The sequence below is a fragment of the Anopheles coustani genome, chromosome 2 (assembly GCF_943734705.1).
Source record: "Anopheles coustani chromosome 2, idAnoCousDA_361_x.2, whole genome shotgun sequence".
Classification (NCBI taxonomy): domain Eukaryota; kingdom Metazoa; phylum Arthropoda; class Insecta; order Diptera; family Culicidae; genus Anopheles; species Anopheles coustani.
In genome coordinates, this window is record NC_071289.1 from 11,788,688 (window position 1) to 11,810,475 (window position 21,788).

Genomic DNA, 21,788 nt, shown 5'->3' on the forward strand with positions numbered 1-21,788 from the left:
CCCACGAACTGCTGGTTGAAGTCAAGGATTTTAGAGGAAAACACGGATACGCTCGGTACAACGAATTTGAGATCGGTAGCGAAACCGACCAGTTCAAGTTGACGAAGTTAGGAAGGTACTCAGGTACTGCAGGAGATTCGATGGCGAACAACAAGGGCTTCAAGTTTAGCACGTTCGATAACACCAATGACCAAATCGGGGGCACATGTGCTAGCAGTAGCCAAGGGGCCTGGTGGTACTACCACTGCTCCTTTGCCAATTTGAACGGGCGTTATAAAGAAACACCAGACGATCAGACTGCAATGGTTTGGTACCATTTACGGTATGACAACGTTGGTTTATCTTATTCGAGAATGATGATTCGTGATATTGAAAATTAATATAAGCTGCAAATGATTGATCCCTGAAAATCGTCAAAACTACTACTGCAATATATCCCTTACTTTTTATTTTTCTTTATTTTACTTAATAAAACTTACTGAGAAACAATTGTATGCAGCAGTGCATTTAAGAAAAACGCATTTTTTCTTAGCATCAAAAGCCAATTTCATTCCGTTAGAAAAAAAATGATTTTAGTATAATTTAATTGATGAACTTTCAGAATTTTACTCTTCAAGGAATGGCAAATACATGTAGAAATATGGATGATGAAAGCAATACAAATTTCCTGATTAATAAATAAGTCATTGCTTATAAGGAGTCTGTCGAAAATTCGAACTCATGGCAATGAGAAGGTAAGTTTTAAGGGATGCTCTTTAAAGATACCACTAGGCAATTTAAATTCAATTGATCGTACAAAAATCGATACTCAAACCACCTTCACCCGATGTTGAAGTAAGAACAAGAAAAAGCTATCCAATGAAATTATCGGAAAGCCAAAATGCAGGAAAACTCCGATTCTTACAATCGTATCGATTACTCTTTGAACGCGTGTCGAACCATCTCGGAAACTCCGCGAAAACTTCGTCTCGGAAACTTATACTCCAACCCACAAGCACATACACACACGACGTCCTACAGCCGCGTGTGGCAAAAGTCGGTCTGTTCAAACAACGCCCTATGGGGGTTTGCTTCTTCGTTCGGGAGTAGATTAAAGTTTTATTTGCCCACAACACGCCATCGTCGGTGCTCACGGGAAGGTTGGCGCTGTAACCGGGTGACTTTATGTCAAGAAAGAGAAATAATAACCACTTCGCTGGCGAAGCCGAAAGCAAGTGGAAAATAACCATACTCCACACGTATAATATGGCGAAAAACAACGTGGGAAATCGTTGGCGAATCGATTTTCGTCGGTCAAAGGTCGGTTTCATGCAAAACACACCGGTCGCTGGGTGGGGTGGTTTTATTTTACTTTGTTTTTATTGTTGACGCAGGTCACTGAAATCGATTAACATTCATTACAGATGTGGCTAATAATTTAATAATCAAAGGCACCCTTGACTCACGGCCTTTGGCACGTTAATTACATGGTGGGATAAGTTAAGGCCTACGTTTAACCAATCCAAGGTGGCGTGGTTTTTGTTTGTAAAACGTTGTCAAAAGTAAACATCTGATTAAGATTGCATGCGGAAGGTAGTATTTTATGATAAAGCTTACATTTTTCGTTTATAAAAAATTAGAAAAGTTTCCAGTTTTGTATCAAATTTTTTAGAGAGTGAACTTATGCAGTTGGTAGAATTACTAATTTATGTTTTTATTGTACCATAAAATAATATAGGGCAACAAACGTCACACCCGAGAAGACAATGGCCACGCTACTCAAAAGGTGAACCATTTCCGTGCATCAACAAATATTATGGTGTAATTCCTTTCCTCCATTTAAAACTCTCACCCATCCCATCCGGTGGCGAAGAAAACCGTAAGGTTCGGGTAATCTTCACCGTTGGCAAATCTGCTCATCTCTTGGCTTCCCGATCTCCCAGCCCGCAACCAAACTGTTGCTCTTTCTTCGCTCGTCGACTCCAGCGCCGGCACTGTCATTATCGTGCGCATAGTAGTAATCATCGTAAAAGTAAGCTTATTGGTATTTAAAGTTGCCCGGAACCATTAAGCCGTAAACGTTTCATGCTCGCTCTTTCGCAGGACGCTCGGAAAGGACGTCCAACCAGTAATAAAACCTTCTTTTTTGGCCGCCCACCACTCCGCTTCGCTCGCTGAAGGAGCTTTCGTTTCGTTTCAGGACTTTTAACAGACTTCGAGACTGATGTGGCCAATTTTCGACCCTAGGCAAATAGTAAAGTGCAGCGGAAAGTGGAACTGTTGGTGGGGGAAAGCAGTATGTTTTGCTAGCATATTTATTTCGTGACCCCTTTTTTCTGCCAACCCACCCACTCGTAACTATTTTCCTTCCGATGGTAAAGGATGTTGTCAAGAACACTTGTCCCATCCCGGACTCGAAAATTGAAGCATCAGAGACTGGGCAGGTTGGTGCACTTAGGAGTTTTACTAAAAACTACGCTTCACATAAGGCATGAGAAGACGTTGCTTGCTGGATAGTGAAGTTTACAGTTACGACAAAAAAGAAAACCAACAACCTTAAGCGAAGAGTGAGGCAGTTTATTGCCTAAATTAAACTTTGTGGCGTTTGGCCTAGTAGTTCTACGGTATGAAGGTACTCCTGCTTTACTGCTACGTCAATGCTCTCGTAAGCCACCTTCGAAACATTGATTTTAGTCCAGAGAGATGATAAAAATTAGTCAACTGTCTTGGCTGTTGGAAAAGTAGAGTATAGCTGATGACTTCTTCGAAATGGGTAGCAAGAAAATTAAACACTTTTCTCCAGATTAAGAGATAACCCCGAGTGGGTCGTTGAAACGCCCTTCCAGGGTGAACATTTCTCCTAGTTTCAGTGAGTTTTACATCGTCGTAAAAGGCACACCATCACCGTCAGGTGATGCATCAATCAACTCAATTCCGGATCTCACTGCGCTCTCAATTCTACAAATGACTGGGCGTCTCCATTCCAACGGGTAAGTTTTTTTTCCACCGAAACGTGTCGGACAGCCCAGTTCCGGTGATGGCATATTTTGCACACACACACACACATTCGTGGGATGTGCCTCTAGCCGAACGGCTGCGATACGCTGTCCCTCGGGCACGGGCGACTCACTTCCACGCTCAAGGTGCCACCGGGGAGTGCAAAGTGAGCCACGCCACGCAACCGGTTGGGTTAGTACTTACTTCCCTTCGCGTCCGACCCTGACCGAACGTATACGTACTGAAATATTCAGCACTAAGTTGCATGCCTAATTCACTGCCACTTGCCACGCAATGTGCGCCGGTCGCGCCTTCGGCAAACGATCGCCCGCAGAATATTATTCGAATCGTCACCTCCGAAAAGTGTCCTTCGCGCGAAGGTACTGCTCGCGGTGGCTCGCCGAAATCGCAAGGTTCACTTTTCGGGACGGGTGCAGCGATGGGCCGCCTTCCTGGAACTGTTGATGGTGGTGGTGCGTTGGTAACATTGCTTTTCGAATTTGTCACCGCACGTGCCAGCTCGGCGTGAACTATTATAACAAGTCGGTGATTTAAAGCTCACGTCTGTTTCAATTCCACTTCGGGCTTAATTATCGTGCCACGATGCAATTATACAATCATGCAAATATGTTTCCACGAACCCGGTAGCGCCGGTTGGTTGCTAAGGTTTCGCCGAGGCACCGGTTTCGCCACTTTCCTTCCCCGGTTGGGTGTTCAGTTCGCGGAGCCCTCTTTTTCTCACCTCCTCCCGGCACTTGTACCGATGCATTTCTGACGAACTCTGAGTCTGAGCGCCGTATCGCAGCGCGTTTCACCTGAGCTGATGAATTATTTGCTTTCAACCGGGTACCTTTGGACGAGAATCTTTCCGAGCGGAGAAGCATACCTACAGGGCCAGGCAACGGTGTACACACTTTTCGCTTTGTAGTCACGCATCGGCGAAGCCCTTGGTGTGTGGAATGTCCCGAGTAGTGCGATCCTGGGAACGTGATAGCGTGCTAGGGAAACGAATGCCAGATGGAACAAATCGTGTGACAGTAATTTTAGCGCGTAACATAATCAAGCCGTGGCTTAGGTAATGAGTTTTTATCATCATCTTATATCTGCCCGATCTCGAAATGAATATAAAAAGTAGACCAAAAGCTTATGCGCTCTTGTTGTTGATTACGATCGTTCATATTTCAATACCTGTATGATTTTTCGTATCCTTCTATGTATCAATTCTTTTCTTATGTTGCTTATACGTTGCAAAAATTCAATGAACGCATTGCCATCAGTTAAAATGTTTTATTTGTGATTCCGAAAAACAAGTTGGATCGATTTATAAACGTTTAAAATTTTTAATAATAGTTTTTAACCAATAAGATTAAGTCGTATAAACAAAGAGTAAAGCAACTGCAACAAAAACAAAAAAAAGTTGAAAGAGTGTAAAAGTTCGTTTTCGAGAGATAGTACGAAAATAGTGATACTATTTGAACGAGTTTTGTGGTTCATTATTGCAGCGTTCTAAACAACATAAAAGAATGGATACTATGAGAGGTGGAAAAGGATGCGTATTGATAAACGATAAATAATGATTAACGCACATAACAAATTGTACCTCTTCAGTACAATTACAAGTACATTGGTGGTGATGGATCCTTTTATCTATGCTATCTTTTTTCACATTGATTTTAATTCATCCTTACGTCACTCAATCAGCATTGAATGCAGCAAAGTAATCAATTTAACCGATGTTTATTTATTAGCATGGTTGCGTTTAACGCTACGGCCGCCGATCAAACACTTCACGCCAAGCTGGGTTTTGCATTCACTCATAATCCTTACAAATCATGCAAATTTCCTTTGACACCTTCGGTGAGCCAGGACTAGTTTTCTCTTTCTCGTCGTTCTATCTACCGTTCCGATTTCCTGGTAGCCCGGTGAAAGGCAAAACGGAATGATGGCAACATAAAATGGCAAAGTAAATCGTGCTTGATGTGTGAATAAACGGGCGTGAGGCGGCTCGTAAATAGTGATAGTTAATGCAGCTAACTGGATCGGGCCCGTTTGACACGCAAACCGGTTGCTATTTTGGTGGTTCACCGATATTTGTGGCTTATTTTGCCGGAGGCTATTTTTGTGAATGGCTGTTTTTTATTCTGTTTGCATCTATTGATGGAGATGCGAAAATAAAACTGTGTATATAACACTATAAGGTGTTTATTTCAGTAGCCAGATATGTTGGGAAGCCAGAAATAGTAAGCCAATTAATACCACTGTTAGCTTCTGCATTTTGTCAGTATTTCTTTGGGGTTAATTTTGACATCTGCAAAAATAAGAGGTATATTTTTATCAAGCTAAAACCGAATGGTTATTTCTGTGACAGAATCTATCGTACGAATATAAATGTAAGTGCACGATTACTTTTATCCGAGTTTATCGTGAAGAGGAAAAGATTCGCATCAAAAATGGATTGTTATTTCTGTGTCTATCCTCTGAAAATAAATATCAACGTATGATGGCTTTCATCCAAAGAACTTCAGTGAAAACCAATCTATTAAATGACTCCATTTCCAACAACATAAATATTCTGTGCGTTGCAATATTCATTTATCAAAATTCAAAGCTTGAAGATTTTGATATCACCAACAGAAGTTTAGAAAGGACTATTAACGAAATGGCTGTTGGTGGTTTGATTCGGTGTCCCAAAAGTGACAATAGAATAAGCGTTCAACATGTGACAATGTTGTGAGCCGGAAGCATGTTTAACAGGTACACAGCACCCAGTTTGGTACAACTGGCCGAAGTCAACCATTCCCAACAGCTACTGCTGCTTCCTGGTGCGCCAACCCGTGGGCACATTCTGGGTTCCGGTGGCATTCCCCACGGGAATCCGAGGGTCTAAGCAACTGGCAAATGGTATCACGTGTGCATGGACCGACCTGGTCCTGCCAAAGGGGCACAACAACTAGCAGGCAGCTGATAGGGATCATCATTTTCCTATCCGAGCCTCTCTCGGGGACCATTCGGGGCGTTATTTATGCTCCCCGGGGAAAGTGTGTCACGTTTTGCTGGTAGCACCACACGGGCAGTACTCGGTCTGGGACACAAACTCATACGCTAGCCAGATCCTGTTCCCGATAATAGGCGCCGTTTCACCTTCCGTGTCTTTTGGTTTTTGTTTCATTCGTTGTTCCCTTCTCTTCGCAGCCATCGGTGGTAGGTGAATTTTCCGTGTGACGATTAGTGGTACCGGTTTGCCGGTGGGCTTTAGTGCCGCTCGTCACGGGCCTGGAATACTTAACGGGATTCACAAATTACGGTGCACTCGTACTACTTGGTGTGAGCTTCTCTGGAAAGTAAATATCTCGAGCGAAGTAATGGTACACTTAGTATGATTAAATATATTTGCATGTAACGCGCCCGCGCCACCCTTGGACTTTTTTCCGAAGAGTCATCGCATGCCGGAGAGGTCCCGTGTGTAATTGTTTTAAAGGTGTTTTAATAAATCAGGAACGTACGGGAAATCAATAATGCAACGATAAGGCGGTGTGTTTAATAAATAATGCGTAATTGCTCACGAGAAGTCGAAAGCACGCGAAGGGAGTGTTTGGGTGTACTTGTTTCGGATTAACATGAATTGTGCTCCATTAAATAGAATGACAAAGCAAATATCTATGACAGTAAAAACCAAGCAAAAGTGGTTCATTTCTAACTTAAAGTTTTCTATAATAATTGACAAATATTAAATAAAAATTAACAGAATAGAGTGGCTTGTTTCGTTCTACTTTAAATAACTCATGCCTAGAGCCAGAGTTACGGAAACCGCAACCAGAAATGACCTAATTAAATTTGTTCCATTGCGCACCGAGGAGGACAGGCATTCCAAGAACTTGTCTCTCCAAAACGCCGGTACGAATGAAAGCGATACGGGTTCCAGAACCGCCAGAAACACCCGCAGGATACGCGCGCATCCTTTCATCCGGATGCATCGTTCCAGGAGATGCACGTAAAAGCACGCGGAAATTTGTATGTGTGAGTGTGTGTGTGTGTGTGTGTCACCACAGTGGGACCGCAAGGATGATCATCCTGACGCAGCGAATCTTTGCTCGAATATTTCGCCCACGGAGTTTGCCAACCCGTGGCATGCATACGCAGTCAAAGGCAAACAACGTCAGACCCGGACCGGGGAACGGTTGCAGTCCCGCATCGGATCCGTCGCGAAAACGCCCCGGAACCTGGCAGCTCGCAAAAGGCGGCGAAGATAAAGAGCGAGAAATTAAAGAAAAATATTTTCATAACCGAGGGAAAATGATTGTGCCAAGAACGTTGCCGAATCTGGCGCGAGGGGAGGTCCCGGTTCAGGTGTTCAGGTGCAGTTGTGTGTTAAGGAGGAATTATTCTTAGAGACCGTAAAGGTACCGCAATGGGAAGGAGCTGATGTGTGTGTGGGTTGCTTGGCCTTAGAGCAATGTTAGCCGTGAGCAGCAGTAACGTGCGGGAATTGTTTAACCGATCGTGTGATACGGCAAAGTGTTTTGAAACATCGTGCCTCACGTTTAAATTTACCCTCTTCTAATCCCGCGGTACGGTAATCTTTGAGTGCAAATTTAACTAAATTATCTCTTGCATTAATTATTAAGATTTGCAGGTAATGATCCAAACCTAAATGGTAGAAAGTTCTCCTAGACGGTAGTGTTTAGCAACCGTTTGAAAATGACACGATTTAGATACAAAGTATATGTCCATGTTCAGGTTCAAAGTGTAGATATTCACTAAAACTGAGTAATTACTGACGTATTTTTTAAACAAAAATAAAATTCACAGTGAATTGTTTTAATTCTAAACGGCTTGGTTTTATTTCTGTACAGTTTTACTTTTGAAATACTTTCATGCTGTGTTTTAAAACACGATTGTTTACTGCAATATTAAGTTTAGTTTAACCGCTTCCTTTATCCAATCTATGGAAAAAGAATGTCAGATCGTTCTTTCCAGCTTAGCAGCGTTACTAAGCAATTTTTGCTAACGATGTCCGTTTCAGAAGATTGATGATTTCTTTTGCTCTGCTTCAAATAAAATACGCATGATAGTTTCTTCCTTTAATAAATTGCGTTTAGAATTGCCTAAACTTAACTTGATATTTCTATCCTTCTGGTAAAAACTAACTTGAACAAGTTTGTTTTGGGAAAAGATTGTTCACTTTGAGCTTTCACTATCTATAAAGCCTATTTGATAACTCCATGTCCTTGCAAAACCAAACTTACCGCTCGTTTTGCCGGAAAAATGATTCAATTCAATCTGTAATCCAATATCGAGAATCAAACTTACTCCATCCAACACAATCAAAGTAAATTCCTTCCCCTTTCCTCGGTTTCTTCTCGTGATTGGAATACCAAAAAGAATGCATCCCCGTTCTAGATATCCCTTTTTCATGTTTGCTCAATGGCACCTGTTAGTGGGTGGCCCCTGCCGCTGTCGGTGCTTGCGATTGCTCATTTTTGTATCCAATTTTCCATTCCCCTCAGCTTCACCCAGTTCACCTCCTTCCCTCGCGAGCAGAAACCATTTCCGTTAACCACTTAATGGTGATCACGGCCCAGCCAGATGGGTTTTCCATTCCGAGCTGTCACGGTGAGGTTTGCACTTTCAACCACCACCCATACACATTTATCTGACGGTACACGAGATTGGCAAATCGTTTTACGATAACATTCATTGAATCGTTGATGTTTTTATTTACATTCAGCTGGAAAGCTGAGCTCCACCACCACCACCGATCGAAACGATGACAGTGTCGCACATTTTCCGGGAAATGTTTTGACGAAGGAAGGGGAGGACGGGATGATGTTGATAAAAGTCGGAAAATCGTATCCCCCGCAGTGCAATTACCATAACTTTTTTTGACGGCTCGGGCCTGGCCGAGCCTGCCGAGGATTAAAGTTTAAAGTAATCCCTGGCGCATTGTCTTACCTACTCCAATGCTCGATAGCGTCGTACGTGTATCGGCAGAAGTGTTTGGTGGAAATTGCCCAGTCATTCCGAGGGGGAGAGGGAGGACCAGAAGCGTACGAGCACGGCGCGCGATTTGCATTCCGCTCGAAACAATCTCTATTTTTCCCGGAGAATATAAGGACGGGAAATTCTCAATGTCACTCAATCAACACTGATTGTAGATTGAATTTTGCAAACAACAATAAACAGAAATAGACTCTCGTTCGCTCGCTCGCTCGCTCGCTTGCTCGTACTTTTCCGCTTCCGGGTCAATCCGGTGGAGAAGGGGCGTCGCTTGTAGTCCAAGCCCTGAAGCAAGTCATGGCGGCCATATAATCTCCTCGGCGACCGCATCAGAAGGCCACGGTCGTCGCAAAATGGCAAATTGAACCGCTCGGAAAACTCCGTGCCGAACGTTAGCGAACCACAAACCCCCGGGAAGATTCCCCCCCTACACGTACTTTCCTACGCCGTTGTTCACGGAGACGGAGACAAATGAAGTCGACACGCAAATGCTCCTTTTCGTGCCGACCGGTGCCTTCTTTGGCCTTCTGCCAAAGGCGTGTGCCGTTATGCCGAAGGCTGGCTGGAGAGCGGAAAACTCCCGGTGCTAGAACGCCGGAAGCCGGGTGCATAAACGGAGCCGCCCGGTGCTTTTCACCACTAAAATATGGCCAACGATGTCCTACGTGCGCAGTGCGCTAAACGAAACAAGCGAACTGGTGAACATTTACCGATCCTTTCGAACCTTCATTCCTTAGCTGTTGTTTTCCACCAACTGCGGGTTTGGTGTGTGTGTGTATGAAAGTGCTGATTTTCAATTCCCACCGGTGAGCCGAAGGAAAATAAGCATTCGGTGCCTTTTCGATCCTAAGTGATGAACGGCCAAGAGAGTCTTCGTCGGTGCGTGAGCAATGGGTCAACAACGTACCGTTTCAACGCTCAATAATACTGTCCAACAACAAAAACAACCGACGAGGAGGAGACAATCCACCGGGGCTCACGTTAATGCCAAAAACCGGGGGCCCACTTTCCGGCACTTTTTCACCGTCTTCGATCGCAAAGAGGAAAAGCTCATCAACGCAACGTTGCTTTATGTTGTTTTGGGAGAGATTTTCCCACACAGAACACCCCAACTCCCGCCCCGGGTTTGCTGGAGTTGGTTTGCTGCAAACTCCCTGGCGACTGGAAAAAGGGGTTTTCGGATTCTGATTTGGGTCCGTGAAGGTCCGCTGTCATCAACCGTTCAAACGAGTGCGACGCCATTTCTTTGACCCTTGACAACGGGATTGGAAAACTAATCATCAAAAAGGGAAAAGAAAACGGAAGCGGAAAGAGATGGCCGTGGGAAAGAAGGCGCGCTTACAAACAACCGTACCATTTTCCGGCCAACCGGTTCTCAATCGAGCGTCGTGAGCGGAGGCGTGATTCGTGAGGCGGTACTTTAAGGCAAAATAATGGCGTGCCAAAAGGCGGATCATGGCGCCCGAGAACACAACGCATTTGCACAGACGAATCCCGGCCGGTCCAGGAGTCCGTTTTCATCTTTGGCTAAAATTAATGGCACTCCACGCTCGGGGTCGGCCAACAGTCGGGGCACGGGGCGCCCTCTTCGGATTGAGCGAAGGAGAGTGTAAATTAAGTAAATTTAATATTGACTCAGCCATTTCGACCCATCCAGATCCGACGAAGCGTGAAGCGGAGGGCGGCGACCGGTGGCAAATGCGAAACCCCGACGAGTCCTTTCCGAGGGCCCAAGTGCCGAATCTTTACGCCCTGATGGATTCCAAGCAATTCCATTATCATTGCTCGACGCGATGAGCAAGGGAAAGCGTTCGCGGGACAACGGAGCCAAAGTACAATAGTACTGCGACGAAGCGGAAGACGTTGAGCTCGCTGGACCTGAGATTTGTCATTCTTTGTGGCGGACGCACTGTCGACGAGCTGTAGAAAGAATTAATTTCCAAAAGGCGAAACGTGCGACGGGAAATCTTTGATCATTGTCCTCTGCAGTGGTGCGGGGGTGACATTAGATCAATGAATATTAAATTAAAATGAGAGTTTTTGGTGTACATTCATTGTGTTAGGTGAAGCTCAAAGTATGATGATTTTAATCCAGTCCATCCCACCAAAAACATCACAAATTGACAAATCTCAAAGTAAAAAAAAAGGTTTGAAGTAGTATACAACAAAAAAATGTTTTGAATAGCTTTATTTTATGTTGGCAAACCAGAGGACGATAAACATAGGCATATGGAACAAAAAAACAAGTTTAGAACAAAGCAATACTCTTGAACACCAGCTGCGTGTATTATGCAAAACATTGAATTTGTTTGAATAAGAGAACAAAAATCAGCCTCCGGTTGTTTGTGTCCTACGTTTTCATGTTTTCCCGCACCGCCAGCTTTCTATACTGTGAACGGAAGAAAAACATTCGACGCACAAGCGTTAAAATGGGTTTATTTTCATACACAACACTCACGATGTATCAATATAAACGTCGCTTTTTTTCTATTCCTTGTGTTGGTCTGTTTTCTTATCTAGTCAACACTTCCCCACCGTTGGGTTTTCCCTCTGTTTCAAAACAGTTGTGCAAAATATGGTCACATTCGGGTCTACTTTTAATCCCTTAACGCTTCCCCCTCCACCGAAAACCCGATGGTCGTGTGGAGCGAGGATGCGTGGGTACGTTTTAATTCCAAAACCAAAAACCGCACGAATGTTTTGCGGGCATCGCTGCACCCAAGAGTGCCCGAGTGTAATATAACATGTCAGCATCTGATGCTCCACACACCACAATTCGACATTTATATTGATCGATGGCACGGATAATATGCGCCCCGGGCCCGTGCTGCAGAGCTGCATGATAAACGTTCCATGTTTTTGTGCTTCCGCTTCGCCGTTGGCTGGTGCCGTTTTTTCCACGTTCTTTTCCCATATTGCATGATTCACATTTTCCACTCCAACACACGCACTTTGGTCGAATTAAGACCCCTTCGACGAGTGGTACGGGGTGAAATAAGAGATAGATACGTGGTGATCGTGTTGAAGGATGGTGGAAGTACATCGTGGTATCATCACCTGTGGGAAAAATGGAGCCTCTTACATTGATAAGCATCTATTCAATGTGGATGATGCCGAATGGAAACATTTTAAAAGTAATTGAGTTGAATTTCCCACATGAAAAGCTATTTGGAAAAAACAAGTTCTCATAAAACCGTTCGAATATTTCGATTTGTGTAATTTTAACTCACTCAACATCACTTAAATTTATTCACATTGCATGAGCAATGTTTTTATTAACCTTTTGTTGAGACGATCTACATCGTTTATTTTAGATTTACATAAAACAATGTCCTTAGCCAAATTGAAAGTATTGTGCTGTATAAATTATGTTATCACTTGTAGATCCCCTTTTTCTTTCCAGAGTCGATACTCCACAGTTGGTTCTGCCTTCTAATTGTGATACTTTAAGCCCTCATCACAATGTCATGGCATCGATTATTTAAGGAAGCGAACCAACACAAAAGTTCTTGCATAAAAAATTTCTTCAAGTAAAAAAAACACACTCCCATACCAATGCGTACCCGCTCCGAACTTGAGCCGTCTGTGTCTAAATCTGGTAAAGTAGACGGGGGATACAAAAAAAAGAGGAGAGCCGGGTCCCAAAATGCCATGCAAATATTTTCGCAGCTTTATACATATTTATAAATGTTCGCATTGTTTGTTTATTTATATTTTCATTCCGCCTAAAGCCACATGGAGCTCGATGCAGCTTACGTGCGCGCTAACGGAAGGACATTCACGTGACATTCGGTGGAGAAAAAAAACCCGCCCGAACACGTGTGTGTGTGTGAGGCAGAGTTTGTGTACGCACGGTTTATGTATTGCGTTTATCCTCTGTTTGAGAATTTTTTTTGCTATTCCGAACCTTTCGCTGGCCACTTTTTTGCTGACGATTTGTGAGGGACAGACATTGGGCTTTCTGTTGCTGCTGTTGTTGTTGTTGTTGTTGTTGTTGGTGGTGCGTTTTTCGCTCGACTTAAAGCTAACAGTTGGTCAATGGCACGGGAAAGCATACATTTGCAATCATGAGCCGGCTTATGTGGTTCGGAAAATATTCAACAGTGCCGTGCGCACGTCCTTCCAACCCGCCGGCCCCGACGATTGATGATTGGAATTTTTCGACTTTTCACTTTCCATCAAAAAGGGGAGGAAAAACACGGTCGGGGGCGATGAGGGACAGCGATGACGAAAGCTAAAACCAAAGCATCCTCGCTTACCATCTGTGAGGATGGTTTCACTCCCACTTTCCTACTCCTCCCATCACCACCACCACCACCACAGGAAGTATTATATCGTTATTCTCGTCGGCTTTGCTCGCTTCGTTTGGCTTTCCCGCTTGGGGACACGATGTGCAGCGCGATGTGCATTCACGCCTCGGTTCATTTTTATGCAGCATTCCCGCAACGACGTCAAACAAGGTTGCAGATTTTTAGTCTTCGCACCGTTCGGCCTCGGCGTTGCAGCGCGCCCTGGCCTCTGTTTGTTTTCCCGCCCGGATTATGTTTGTTTTCCGCAGCGTTTTCCGTGGCCTCTGCTTGGGCGTTGGGACCGGTTATTTTTTTTTTCCCCCATGGTGAGGCCAGTTTTCTTTCACCCGATTTTCTTCGGGCCACGTACACGCTGCAGCAAAGTAGATAAAGTGACCGAAAGTACGTAAACAGGACAGATTAAGGATCGTGACGAACACCTCGGCCATGTTTGCGTCAACATTACTGGCGCATCGTGGTTGACGTGTGTGACCTCCGGTGACCCAGCGTGACGTGTGTTGAGTGTGCAAACACGTGATCTGCATTGTTTGAAAAGGTGAAGCCATCAGGGATAAAGTCAGATTATGGAGGTTTCCTAGCGAGATGAAGACATGTGCTGGAAATTTATCACCAATTTCAAGTGTTCTCAAAATTTTATCTTCCAAATAACGAAAAAATTTAAATCTTCAAAGCAATGACATTTCTATAGTAAACGTCAACCAATTGCACTGTGTTGAACATTTATGATCAATATTTTTTAATCGAAAACAACATTTTTGTTGGTTCACAAAAAGAGGTTCTCATGGAAACATTTTACAAAAATTGGTTTTCTTGGTAGTAAAATATCTTCGCTTGAAAAATTCACCATCCCACCATCCCGTAGACGTGTGCAAACATTGAGCCTGACACATTCTGTTCTCGTTTCATAAATAACGAATGCAGTCTCGTTGTAGATATTTCCCTGGTACTCGAAACTCTTCGTGTCTTTCGAAACGTTGTATCTGCTACCGTCCGCGTCACTCGTGCACCTGCTGGCCATTACATGTGCGCCTACGGAGCCGCTTTTCACCGGAAACCATTGTACACTCGATGCACCGCACGGACCACCGAGATCCAGTGCCGGCGCCCTGAGCCGGACGGAAGAATTTTCCCGGTGCAAAGAAATTCTCTTCACCAGGCAAAACAATCAGACACTAAATTCCTGCCCAGCTTTGGTCGAAATTCCGAACTGGAGCCACTCCATCGTCCCAGGTCTCCGGTGCCTGGGGTTTTACCGGTTCGGTGTCAATCAGTTCCGTCCACTTTTCCCTGAAACCAGAATTGAAATAGCAAGCCGAGAGGATGTCGAAACGAAATTGTTTACTTCCCTCGTTGCGCCAACCTCGCCATGGACGTCCATGGGTTCGGACATGTTTTCCCCCCGAATTGGCTTGAGCACGAGGCCCAAACGAGACAATGTAGCTAAAACTTGTCTTGCTTAGGTGCTGATTCGGGAAGTTTTTTTTTATCTCCCCCCAACCCCCTTTTCCACCTGTGTTCCTTCACCACAGCACGGTTGTCAGTTTTCAGTGAAAGAGATATTTTCCTCCCACCGAGTGGAGCGGGAGAGTGAGGACTGAAAGCATCCTTTCAAGTATTCGGTTATTTCCAGTTCTTTTACCTTCTTGAAACAACCATGCCTCCTAGGGGGGGTTGAGGGGTTTTCCCCCACTTTCAAGCATCCAGTGGAAACCGGGAAACGGTTCGGCTTCGCAGATTGGCACACAAACACAAAACTGAAGCTTGCTTGGGGGCAAATAGAGTGAGAGAGAGATAAAGACGAGGGCTGTAGGGAAAACCTTCCAGAGGCGGTGCAAAACACAACAGTTTCGCTTGCCCTCAGGGAGCGAGGGCGCCTCGGCTCGATCCACACCATTTGATGACAGTGCCGTCAGCTCGATGGCATCCGGGTGCCCTCAGCCCGGAACCTTCTTCTTCGAGCTGGAGCTGGGAAAATTTCGGGAAACCGGAAGCCCGCGCCGAGTAACCCACGGTGCACGGGGAAGGAAAACTGTTGGCTTTGTTTTCCCATCACTGAAAGCAAACAACGGGAACCATCACCCCCACTGCTGCTCCGATGCAGGGTTTTCCCTTTAGTTGGCACCGCCGCTTTGTTTTTGTGTGCTGTTTTGAAACCATTTGCTCAAGCGTTATCCGTTTGATGTCGTTGGAACGGAATGGAAAAGAACAACACAGATAAGCAGGTGACTGGGTGCAGGTCGCTGCAGGTTTATCCACTCCAACGGGGCGGACACGCTCGGTTGCGAACGGATCGAGTCACTCCCACCAAGGTGGAAAAACCTGCTGTTGGTGGTACTTCCCGAAACGGAGCCAATGAAGGAGAACAGATAGTGATGCTGTGAAGAGCGTGCGCTGCACGTTACATAAATTTCATTTTATTTCTTTGTTGTGCCTGCTCCCGTGCTTCGGTGACGATGCCAATTCCCCACCGATTCACCCGCTTTTCGGACCAATTTTCCTTCCATCTATCACCGGTGTAAAGCCATTCAGAGTGTGGGGGGGGGGAGAGAAAAAGAAAACAAGTGAGTTTTCCCCCCTGAGGACGGAGCGACATAGAAAGGCGCAGAGTTCCGGGAAACATTTGATATTGGAAATCGGATAAAAAACCGGCTAAGTGGCGCCGTGTCGCCGAGATGTGGCCATCCCCTTCTCGCCCTCCGGGGGCGTCCCCGTTGGTCGTGTGCATTCCCAGCATTTGCCAGCCAACCAGGCCCTACTCCTTGGGAGGTCATATTTCACGCTTCGCTCCGGGTACTTGCACGAGAGACGTGATGGCGATCCAAATCACCTTCTTTACGGTGCATTTCAATATTTCATTGGCCATATTTTACCGGTTTTTACAGTGGTCGAGCAGCGGGGCGCTGCCGCTGGCCGCTGCGGGCCATTTTTCCACGTCACGGGCCATCCCCGTCACCTTCGCGTCAATAATGTATGGTCACGCTGCTTCGTTGCGCGCTGTAAGTGCCTCTGGTTGATGGCGCTTCTTTGATGGAGGCGCCCGGTGCTGGGAAAAAAAAACCCGACCGTGATGAAAACATGTTGAAGTGACCGGCACGAAGTGGGACGATGAGCATACTTAAAGTTTATGTAAGTACTACATTATTGGTACTTTGTTTTGTCATCCTTTACAAAAAAGCTGACCGTTAAATTTAACGTCCAAATAAAATTGACATATTTTATCTAGAAATATATGAAAACGAGCAGAAAGAAAACAGAAAGAGCGGAAACCATGGGAGAAGAACCAATGTAAAGTGTTGGAAGTCGAAAATTATATCACCAAAGAATAATTCTCAAGAACACTCTCAATATATTTAAAAAGATGATGTATTGGCAGATAATATATGAATGTAAAATAGTCTCAATCAGTAAATTTTCCTACCATGTCGGATAAAAATTATAGTGTGGAAAGGTACAACATAATGGATAAACCTTATTTCATGTTACGAAAAGCATCTAAAGCAAGGTAAGGATCCCATCCAATAGCAATAAACGGAAACCGTCACTAGGGTAGCTCCTAGAAAAAAAAAATGTCCATCGGGTCGAATAGGATTATGACATTCCGAGTAGTGAGGAATAAAATCAATGCTGTCTCCAAGTAAACAGCGCGAGCAGGAGTGTTTCTTTGGATTCCAAATTAATTTTCCGATGCGAAAGTAATTGGAAAACAGCTTTCAAATGCTACGAACCATCAGCCATTTGACGGGCTTCGGAGCAGGAGTCAAAGTGATCTATTTTTCCCTATTAGCCCCCCTCCACCGGGGATTCGCTCACTTCACTCGTAATTCCACTCCCCGGGTTTGGTGTTCGCGTAAGTAGAGCGTTGCAAATAGAATTGAATGGTGGCTCTAAGGAGGAACACACTTTGGCAAATCACGTTTCCATTCGAGCAGGTTCACCGAGCGAGAAAGAAGGAAATCGTCCCGTTCCTTGTAACTACAGAATAGCAATTTATTTACCTCCGGCACCTCGGAATCCGTACAACGTTGCCAAAACGTAATTTTACTTTTTTAACTTCGGCAAACAGCAAGAGGAGTCGTGAGAAATACATGTTCCAAATGCCTCTCGAAGCTCCCGGAAAAAATGCTCCACACGTGCACGTGCCCGGGACAAGACACACACACACACTCACTGATCAATGAGTTTCTTGGGGTTTCGCGATAAAAAGAAAATACAAACGTTCACATTTCTGTTCAGAAGCCCCCGTCCAAAATTCCGGTTGCGAAATGTTTCGACAATCCGCTGGTAAACAAATAGCGCCCGACCTTTTTTCCCCAACCGAACCGAAATTCGTTTCGAGTGTTTCGCCGAAACCGGCACAAGGAAATAACGAGTTGTCACCACTCGAAAACACGATTTGGTTGCACAAATTGCGGTCTTCCATTTTGCCACCTCGACGTATTGATCGTAATGATGCGCCATTTCACAAGAGCCCGCCCCGAAGCCGTTCCGCCTGGGCAGGTAAACAGAAGCACGCCATAACTAGCCGGACCGAGTGACTTTTCCACCAGGGAAATAATTTGATTTGCTGACGAAAACTACTGCGCTGCTTAGTTTTCCCACTTTGATTTTACTAGCCGTGTTTTTTTTCTCTCTCCCTCTCTTTCGTCATTTCAATCCCTTTCGATGGTCACGATGTAAGAGTACCGGCAAGCGGCTTCTGCCAAACAGACGAGCTGACACTAACAAGACTCTTGAACAAACTCAACGTGCCATTCGACGAGCATACGACACGGACACTGGCAGGGCAAAAAAGGCAAGTGTCTAGATGCAAAAAAAAAAAATCTTCACATTACAAAATGTCAAAATAAACAATCCCAATCCTCTTATTTGCAATGCCACTGGAAGAAGAAAATGAAAAGAAAGTCGTCACACATCCCTCCTTCCGTTCCGACCCGGGCAAAAGTGGACGTCTTCGGTGAGGCGGTTGCAAAAAACCGAAAAAGGGGAACCAATGTAAAGTGTACACCGAAGACAGGAGGCTAGAGAAAGTGGCACCCAAGTGGAAGCCAAGCCGTTGAGGAAGAGAAAAAACCAACATCACATAGCTAAACCATGAAGTTTTCCTTCGGGCTGGCACCTGGAATGCCAACGGTGGCCAATCCTCGCGTCGGCTAAAAAGGGCACAGGGAGTGTGCCTTCGCTCGCTCTTTCCGGGCACGATTGAAGTGCGACTAGCTTGTTAGTGATATTTGCTTAAGGTTGTTTGACGAACTGAAGGCAGCACACGGGGAAAACAGAAAGTGACCTTAAAGGGGGCCAAGAATGGGACGCTCTCTTAGAGTGCCCCTCCCAGTTGTGTGAATCCAAATTCTTTAGCCCCACGCGAACACCCCGTGTGCGTTTGAATGCGCAACAAGAAAGCAGAAAAGGTCCTTCGATAAGAAGTGCTAGTGCCGAAGAAAGGAAAAGTACTCTCCCATGCTAACCGCCCGAAAAGGACACGGTTGGGACGAATGAAGCGTGTCGTGGAATGGTCCGCAGTTTTTTTTTTCTTTGCGAATCGGTTTAGAAAGCAAGGAAAAAACGCAACGGTTGGCCGGTTCGTTCGGCGCCAGCTCCAGATCGAAGCCTACCGGGCTCGGGGCCTCTCGGAAGGAAGGCTGAACTGAATTTAAATTCACCATGCTATACCGTTCCGGTAGATTATCGCCCACCGGGGCCCTTGGCGAAGGGCGAAAAAAGCGGCTCGCCTTTATCCGCTTTCCACCGGACGACACCTGGGTTTTCCCTGCGCTCGATCTTGGCGCTCCATGCGAGCAAAGGACCAAGGAAAGAACCGTCCGAGCCCGTACTGCAGACACCGGCTTCCAACTATGCTTGAAGGTCAATATTTATTCTTCAATAAAACTTCGATACGCACTCGGAATCGGTGCGAACCGTCGAAACGATGGGAAGTGGACCAAAGTGGCCACCCCACCCCTACCGCCCGCAAAAGACCGTTTGTCGATTAGAACCGATTTCGTTTACAAGCAACTCCATTCCAGTCCCCCCCGTTTCCGAATCGTCAAATCAGTCCGTTTCCGGCGAGCACCATGAATAAACATTGCCACGACCGAACCGCGCGGCAATCGAAAGGTTGGTTTGGCTTTAACAAGCTTGAGCTGTTTGTTTGCATTTAAAATGTTATCCTAAACGGCGCTTCGAAAAGCCAACCCCTTGGCGGGTAAACACTCCGTGCGCTTGATGGTGGATTAATGCGTCCCGTAACGCCACGGGAGAAGGGGTTAAAGGGAAGGGAGGATCCGTTGTCTTACTCACCGGGAAATTTGTATAGCGACACCTCGTTGCAATTGATCTCCAGCAGGGCGGTTTCGTTCGGTAAACTCGCACACCGGCACATGGTGTTGATGGGACACTCGTACGAGATGTCCTGATTAGTGTAGAGGATGTTTCGATTGTCCAGCTTCCAGCCACCGGTGCCGATCGGTAGGACGGCCACCACCAGCACGCTTACAATGTCTACGAAAGTTCGTGCGAACGCCGGCGCCATGATGCGTGTTTGCTTCCCGTTTGCTTCGAACACGTTGGAAGTTTGTTAAACAGTTGACTCCAGTCCTGAAAGTGAGAGGAAGAAAAGAAAAGAAGAAAATTTGGTTAGAAAACATGTTCCAAAGTAGGCGTATCGTGGGAGCTGGCGATCAGTATCGAGGTAGATTAGAATAATCGAAGGCGGCTGTGAAGGAAAAACGAAAAACGAACTGTATCAAACGGTGTCCTGTTCGATCAGGCGTTACCACGGGTAACAACTTTTCGAGAACACAAATTTCCATTTTCGCCAATAAACTTTTGTGGAAAAGACACTGAAAAAGGTGCCGGAAATAGCGGGGAACTCGTGCAAACGTACAACTGCCCACGCTCCCCGTTTTTGGATCGCATTCGTTGGAAGACTTCACATGAATACACTACATGATAAATTTATCCCATTTATCATGACGGCATAGAAAAGTTGTAAAGTAGCATGTGGGGAAGGGAAATAAATTCTCATCCCGGTCGGCGTTGGCAGAGACACACGTCCCGCGGTCGGTGGACGCTGCACGTGTGGCCGAACGAAACTGGTCGAAACAAGGTAACAAGAATGGGGGGGGAGGTAGCGAAAACTGGAACGAACTTTTGAATGGCCGATGATAGTTGCAGACACGAGGAGGAGGTGGGATCTGAACGCTGGATCGGGAGAACGTTTGCAACAAACTTCAAGCAATGATAAGCTGAAGAGATTCCGAGGCAATGTTCCGAAGTTGTAAATGAAGCTGTCTTTACGCGGACATCATGATTCAAAATGGTCGTTTTTTGTTTCCCGCAAGACACATTGTTTGCCGTAATCGGTTTGATAGATGTGTAGACTTTTCCGAAGAGGAATATTTTTCTGAAAAGTACAGTTCATAAAAAAGCGATCACGTTGCATATAATGTTTTCGTTTATCCCAGTTTCCGTATCTCTTTAATATAGGACCATTCATATCAGGAAATAATTTCTGCCAAATTTAGAATAAATTGCGACATATTTTAATATAGAAATCCAAAATTTCTAAAACTGTGCACCGTTTTTCGACGATTTCTCTGCGAAGGTATCTTTAACCTATTCTGCTTTGTAAGTATAACCATAATCAACTAAAATAAAATTTATTATAACTGTTGTTCGTCAATTAAAAGGTACCTGAACTGCAAAAAATGTTGAAATATTGTTTGATTTTCATCGGATTGTATATCTAGAGTACGCTAATATTGATTTTGTTATGTTGTTCTATTTTTTTACGTCCTGTACATAGAATAAGAAAGTTATAAGCAAAAGTAAATACTTTTCTTTGTGTTTATGGTTTTTTTTTTATGTAGTGACTTTGTTTTCTTAGAGAAAAAGATTGAACTTCAAATTGATGTCTTATTGTAATTTTCCGAAATATTCTTTTCCTAAAATAGTTCATTTTCATCCGAATTGCTCGTGACATATTTCTGGTACGACTTTTTCGCCTCGTCAGCACATACTTTACCACTGATCGCACGATTCGCAAAAATACGAGGAAAAATTACAATTTCCTCTAAGGAAAACTTTCATCCAGATGGTTGTTTCGTGGAAAATGTCTATTCTAGTAACATGGACCATTCTAAAACTGGCTCTATGTTAGGTCTTTCGCAAAGAACCGGTAAACAGTTCGCTGCAAGCAAATCAATACGCTCGAACAAGTTTCTCGCTACACGTGCCCAGCTTCGTCATTAATATTGATACTCGTTCCCGACCGGTGCGCCCTCGACGTTGTGGTGGTGGGGTCAAAAAGTCAAAAACAAAATCGTTCCACTTCATCAAACTCGTCCGAACTTCACTACCACGGCACACCTCCCCGGGTTTTCCTGTCTACTAGCGCGCCACGAACAGAAACGTTAATGGATAGGTTCTTTTCCTTTTTTCAGCCGATGCCTTCACAAGCTTCCGATACGCTCACTTTCGGTAGCCGTAGATGGGCGATCGTGAAAA

The 21,788-nt window shown here is 44.9% G+C and overlaps 1 protein-coding gene across 1 annotated transcript in view; it reads right to left on the bottom strand.

Annotated features, from left to right (window-relative positions):
- Positions 1-19,677, bottom strand: part of LOC131263468 (protein artichoke) — a 54,439-nt gene extending 34,762 nt beyond the window's left edge. The window contains exon 1 of the mRNA XM_058265669.1: positions 19,581-19,677. Within this exon, the coding sequence (XP_058121652.1) occupies positions 19,581-19,662 (82 nt within the window). The 5' untranslated portion in view covers positions 19,663-19,677. The remainder of the gene's footprint in view (positions 1-19,580) is intronic.
- Between the last annotated feature and the right edge of the window lie 2,111 nt (positions 19,678-21,788).